General features: G+C 52.6%; 1 protein-coding gene across 4 annotated transcripts in view; it reads left to right on the plus strand.

Moving 5' to 3' along the window:
* The window catches only part of CHRND (cholinergic receptor nicotinic delta subunit), a 10,366-nt gene extending 5,894 nt beyond the window's left edge, over positions 1-4,472 (plus strand). For 2 of the 4 annotated variants that reach the window (XM_023188600.2, XM_023188599.2), the window contains 3 exons: positions 1,742-1,946; positions 2,035-2,153; positions 2,941-4,467. In XM_023188600.2, the coding sequence (XP_023044368.1) occupies positions 1,742-1,946; positions 2,035-2,153; positions 2,941-3,123 (507 nt within the window). In that variant the 3' untranslated portion in view covers positions 3,124-4,467. Of the gene's footprint in view, positions 1-1,741; positions 1,947-2,034; positions 2,154-2,940 lie in introns of all 4 variants that reach the window. The other 2 variants (XM_023188598.1, XM_023188597.1) reach the window with 2 other exon arrangements.
* Positions 4,473-6,673: the final 2,201 nt, after the last annotated feature.

The raw sequence follows: 6,673 nt of genomic DNA on the forward strand, positions 1-6,673 counted from the left end.
GGTGTGGTAGCTCACGCCTATAATTCCAGCACTTTGGGAGGCTGAGGCAGGTGGATCACCACCTGAAGTCAGGAGTTCGAGACCACCCTCGCCAACATGGTGAAACCCCATCTCTACTAAAAATACAAAAATTAGCCAGGCATGATAGCATGCGTTTGTAATCCCAGCTACTCGGGGGGCAGAGGTACGAGAATTGCTTGAACCTGGGAGGTGGAGGTTGCAGTGAGCCAAGATCCCACCACTGCACTTCAGCCTGGGTGACAAGAGCGAAATCCGTCTCCAAAAAAAAGAATAATAATCTGGAAGTTGTCCAAAGGCCATCTGTAGAATGGATAAAGACACTGGCCACATACTCCCACGGGAGTGCTGCTCAGCAGTGCAGAAGCACCTGCAGCTACTGCACCCCTGCAGGCATGAACCTCCTGGCAGATTGATCCCTGAAAGAAACCAGACGCAGTGGCACATGCTGCAGGCCTCACTTTGTAAGAAGTTCAAGAACAGGCCAAATCAATGTTTGGTGATAGAAGTCAGAATGGTGGCTGTCTCTGGGGCTGGGAGGGAACTGAGCGGGGGCAGGTATGAGGTTGATTTTTGGGGATCATGCTCACGATCTCCTCACTGGGGATAGACCCAGGGGAATGCATCTGTAAAAATTCTTCTGCTATATACTTCATGTGTTCATTCCACTGTATGCTGCAACTCAGAAGGAAGAAGGGGAGGACTGAGTGGGCAGGGTGCCCGGGAGAGGGATGCCCTTGCCTCTTGGCTACTGCAGGGCTGGCTGGCTGTTCTGGGACAGCTGAAGTCAGTTTAGCAACTCTTTTTTTTTTTTTTTGAGATGGAGTCTCCCTCCGTCGCCCAGGCTGGAGTACCATGGTTTGATCTCAGCTCACTGCAACCTCTGCCTCCCAGGTTCAAGTGATTCTCATGCCTCACCCTCCTGAGTAGCTGGGATTACAGGCGCCTGCCACCATGCCCAGCTCATTTTTGCATTTTTAGTAGAGATGGGGTTTTGCCATGTTGGCCAGGCTGGTCTCGAACTCCTGACCTCAAGTGATCCACCTGCCTCAGCTTTCCAAACAGTTGGGACTATAGGCGTGAGCCACCATGACGGGCCTTAGCAACTCTTTTCTTTTCAGCATTTGATGGGGGGAGACTGTAGCATTTGGAGCATTTACCTTAGTTTTTGGTCTTTAATTAATCATTTTTAGTGAATGGGTTCTCCTCCGCACCATGGGTGATGTGGTCTCCAGAGCCGGAAGCAGCCTACAGGTGCATCAGTAGGAGATCGGGGAATCAATGACAGAGTCAGACGGGGGAGCACTTTGTGGCAGCCAGGAATGAAGTCACATATGTTAGGATGTATAAAGGTCACCCCATGCTTGTAAAATGGCCTTTCTTGGCCAGGCGTGGTGCCTCACGCCTACAATCCCAGCACTTTGGGAGGCCAAGTCGGGCAGATCACGAGGTCAGGAGAGCAAGACCATCCCGGCCAACATGATGAAACCCCATCTCTGCTAAAAATACAAAAATCAGCTAGGCATGGTGGTATGTGCCTGTAGTCCCAACTACTTGGGAGGCTGAGACAGGGGAATCACTTGAACCCGGGAGGTGGAAGTTGCAGTGAGCCGAGATCAGGCCACTGCACTCCAGCCTGGCGACAGAGTGAGACTCCATCTCGAAACAAAACAAAACAACAACAACAAAACGCCTTTCTTGTGGCCCCTTGACATGGCCCCAGCTCTTCCTGGAGACCCTGCCAGAGCTCTTGCACATGTCCCGCCCAGCAGAGGACGGACCCAGCCCTGGGGCCCTGGTGCGGAGGAGCAGCTCCCTGGGATACATCTCCAAGGCTGAGGAGTACTTCTTGCTCAAGTCCCGCAGCGACCTCATGTTTGAGAAGCAGTCAGAGCGGCATGGGCTGGCCCGGCGCCTCACCACTGCACGTGGGTCCCCGCTGGTCCTGGTTTTCAGCCCATCTGTGGGAGGTGGGTGGGGACAGGCCTCACACCCACTCTGGCCCCTTGTCCATAGGCCGGCCCCCAGCAAGCTCCGAGCAGGCCCAGCAGGAACTCTTCAATGAGCTGAAGCCAGCTGTGGATGGGGCAAACTTCATTGTTAACCACATGAGGGACCAGAACAATTACAATGAGGTAAGGGACCACAGGATTGCCATGTACAGGTGTTCAAGTAGGGCACTGATTAAGTGTATTCTATCTTAAGAGGGCAGGGTTCCCCTTAGAGACACACACCAACTTAGATGAGGGAGTTAAGGTGATACAGATTCCAGGCCCCTCCCAGGGAGAGAGAACTCCTGCCTGACACCCTATAGCAGCACTGGGGCCAGGCACACACACAGAGGCATACAGCTCCACCCTGTCCAGGCCACACTCTGAGCATCCCTTAGGGTCCCTTCTTTCTCCCAGCTGCCAATCATTTTCTGTCCCTACTCAGTTTCAAGCCTGATACTCCAGACAGAACCAGACGTTTTAAAGGTAGCCATATATGGTTATTCAACATTATACAACTTCTAAAAATTCTCTCTTGAGAAAGGGCATCTTTTCCCAGTTCACATATGGGCTGGCAGCAGCCCTGACTTGCTGGGATGGGGGAGAAAGAGGAGAGGGGTCTATCCACCTTCCTTAGCCCCTAGGAGAGACCCCTGGGCCTCAGTTCCTCTCTAGCTCCAGAGCCCTGTGCTACAGCAGAGAGGGAGGCTATGGTCTGTTCTCTGCCTCCCCAACAGAGTGATCAGCCCTGCCTGTGGCCAGAGGCGCCTGGGACCTTGCTGGGGACAAGCCGGCAGTATCCTGCAAGCCAGAGGCAGCCTCTGCAGGCACACTGAGCTGGGCCTCTGCTCCATGGCTGGGCCCCAGCTTGGGGGTGGGGCTCTGTGGCCTGAGGCCCTTCTCACCCCACTCTCTCTGCCCCTACCCACAGGAGAAAGACAGCTGGAACCGAGTGGCCCGCACAGTGGACCGCCTCTGCCTCTTTGTGGTGACGCCTGTTATGGTGGTGGGCACAGCCTGGATCTTCCTGCAGGGCGTTTACAACCAGCCACCGCCCCAGCCTTTTCCCGGGGACCCCTACTCCTACGACGTGCAGGACAAGCGCTTTATCTAGGGTGGGCCTGTGGGGGAGCCAGGAGACAGCAGGGTCTGAGAGAGGAGCCATGGTCCCTAATGAGACCCACTCCTAGCCCTGAGGCTCGCGCCCCTCAGACTGGGGAAGAGTCCAAGGAAGGGAGGGAGCAGCCACTCCTCAATGCTCAATGGCTCCCCTGAAATCAAGACGGGGACACCTGAGATGGTCTGAGGGTGGACACTGGCTACAGCGGGTGGGCAGGACGATCTGTGGGGAAGCAGGAGGCTGGCTCAGGGGCCAGGGAGGAGGCCACTCAGGGTGGCCTCACAGGGAGAACTCTGATAGACGTGAGACAGAGAGGGCCCCTTCTCTGCTCCTCCTCCCGCAAGGTGTGGGGTAGAGCAGACAGGAATCTGCGCCTTCACTCCCTGGCTCCTCCAGCCTCCCTCTTCCCACCTACCCTTCAACCTCAGGCTTCTGAGGCCTCACCTGGGACTGAGGTTGAGGACACCTCCCTCCCTCCAGACCCCAGAGTATCCTTTCCTAGCTCTTTCCGCCTTGACCACTTTGCCTAGGTCCCTTTGGGAAGTTGAGGACTGGAGTGGAAAGGTCAGGATTGACATCCACAAAGACTTGGGGTCAGCCTGAGGTCGCACACACAATCCTAGAGGACCGGAATGCAGCACCTCTCCCCAAAGGGCCCCTGCCCCCCAGCACCTACTCCTCCCAAAAGTAGGCTGTCATGCATTATTTGGGGCATATTCTTAACAAATCATTTGTTGTTTCTCTGAAATTTGTCCTGTATTTTTATTTGCTAAATCTAGCAACCCTATCCCAAAGACAGCCTCCATTCAATCCTATCCTGAGGGCCAAAGGCCAATACTGCAGGAATTGGGAGACAAGGGTCTGTTTGTGTGGCAGCCCACCTCCACGATGGCCCCAGTGATACCCAGTATTCACACTCTTGTGCAGTCCCCTCACTCTGTACCAGGGTGGGTCTGGGTAACCAACAGAATGAGGCAGAAGTGATGGTACCTCACTTCCCAGATTCAGTTAGGAAAGACACTACAGCCTCTTTCTTGCTCATTCACCCTCATTCTCACATCACTTGGATCTCTCACTTTGGGGAAGCCAGGTGGCACGCGGAGGAGCCCTATGGAGAGGCCCACACGGCAAGGAAATAAGGCCTCCTGCCATCAGCCACGTGAGTGAATGTGGAAGTGGATCCTCTGCCCCAGTAGGGCCTTCAGATGAGATCACATCCCAGTAGACATCTTACGTGCAGCACCATGAAAGTCCCTAAGCCAGAACCACCAGCTAAGTGGCTCCTGGATTCTTGACCCCTGAGAAACTGTGTGAGATAATAAATGTGTGTTGTTTTAAATAACAAAGTTTTGGTGTCATTTGTTATACCAGCAATGTGACCTTGAGTGAGCTGCTCTTCATCTCCTACCTTCCATTTTCTAATCTGCAAAATGCGTGTCTAGTGAGTCCTAGTCATGGGGTGTTGTGAAAATTGAATTTCTAGTACTAGCATTTTCATGTGACCTGCGCAGTTAAAGGGTGGTGATTTAACCCATTTCCCTCAGTGGGGAATTGGTGACCTCATTAACTCAGATATATAGAAGGTGAGATTTTTAATGTTTAGATGTAACCAAGGAAAAAGAAAAACCATTTAAAACCAAAACTGACCCCAGTAACTTCTGCCTTCCAGCATGAACTATATTCACAAAATTCAAGGTACAAATCTTTTATTTTCCTGTCTAAATAGGAAAGCCAGTTTGTTCTCACACCCGTCAGGTGAGCAGGAAGTCTGAGATTTCGCCAGGAATAGTCCATCAACTCAGGGAGGGTCCGTCTTATGTACATATATGAGAGTGAGTCTAGGGCTCTCAGCCACAGTCTTTGCTTCTCTCTGCCTCATGGTGGCGCTGCTGGCAACAGGTCTTGGTTCAATTACCAGCTGAGTCCTCAGTTCTATTAGGCCCTGCTCAAGTGGCTGTGGACTTCCAGAGAAGACAACCCCAAAATGTCACACAAAACGGGGGGGGGGGGCGGTGCCTCTTGCACAGGCTCCCAGGGAAACCACGGTTTCCACCAGCGGCACCCGCTCCCCCAGCACCGTGGTGCTGTCAGGACTGGTCCACTCTGACTGACATGGAACTCCATATTCTGTCCCCAGGAAGTCATGCTCACAGGCACAGCTTTCCGGGAAGCCAGAGAGTGTTCCTTACTCTCTCCAGACCAACAGGGCTACCTGCTGTCTTTCAATGGACAGTGAATCAGTAATACACTCGGATGCAAGGAACAGAAAGCTCAAGGAATTGTAGCTTAAACACAAAAGGTTTCCTTTTTCTCACATAATAATAGGGAGGTGGAGGTGATCACACCGGCTCAGCTGTCTAACAAAGCTATCAGGGACCCAGGCACTTTGCCATCTGCCCAGCCCTGCCTCCATGGCAAGTTGGCTTCTGTCCTCAGACCTGTTGGCCCCAGGTTGCGAGCTGACAGCAACAGCTGCACAATTAGCACCTATGTTCAGGCAGAAAAGGGCCAGCCATTTCTGACCCCTTTCATCAAGAAGCAAAACTTTCCCATAGGCCAGACACAGTGGCTCACACCTGTAATCACAGCACTTTGGGAGGCCAAGGCGGCTGGATCACCTGAGGTAAAGAGTTCAAGACCAGGCTGGCCAACATGGTGAAATCCCCTCTCTTCTAAAAACACAAAAATTAGATAGGCTTGGTGGTGCCCGCCTGTAATCCCAGCTACTCAGGAGGCTGAGGCAAGAGAATCGCTTGAACCCAAGAGGCAGAGGTTGCAGTGAGCCAAGATCAAGCCATCGTATGGCTTGATCGCATCGTTGCCAGAAGCCCTGGCAACAAGAGTGAAACTCCATCTCAAAAAACAAACAAACAAACAAAAAACTTTTCCATAAAGTCCCTGCAGACATCCCACAAGTCAAAACATCACATGGCTAGCCTATCTGAAGGGAGACTAGGAAATGAGTATTTTGCTCTACCAGCCATTATAATGGAGGGTGGCAAAGGAGAAGTAGTTAGACAATTCTACAGATGATTTTCTCTGAATGGGTCCTGTCCCTGCACACGTAACCCCTCCAAGAAACTGCCATTCCTCATTGATGATTTATCCTTCGGAGAACACCAAGAAGGCTTCTAGGCTGTCTCTCCCAGAGCAGGGAGAGGGAGAAAACAGGAGGGGCAGGGGCAGGGAATGCAGGGTCAGGTGGTCCACTGTTTGGCAGTGCTTCCTGATCTTGGAGGCCATTGATGAATTTGGTAAAGTGTGGTCATAAAGCAGAGTAAAGAGGTGGAGAGAAAATGGTCTGCAAAAGAGGATAAGAAAACTGCATCTAGGGGGACCAGAGGGCAAAATGGAAAGGCAAGGGTCTCAGAAGTGAGGACACAAGGGCTTTGTAAATTCCAGGAAAAGTGGGCCACACAGAGAGAAGCTCGCCCTGAGCTTCCCTGCGCTAAGGGGAAGCTCAGGGAAGGGGAAGCTCAGGGAAAGGGAAACCCAGTGAGGGGGAAGCTCAGGGATGGAGAAGCTCAGGGAGGGGGAAGCTCAG

This window comes from Piliocolobus tephrosceles, chromosome 11 (assembly GCF_002776525.5).
Source record: "Piliocolobus tephrosceles isolate RC106 chromosome 11, ASM277652v3, whole genome shotgun sequence".
NCBI lineage: Eukaryota > Metazoa > Chordata > Mammalia > Primates > Cercopithecidae > Piliocolobus > Piliocolobus tephrosceles.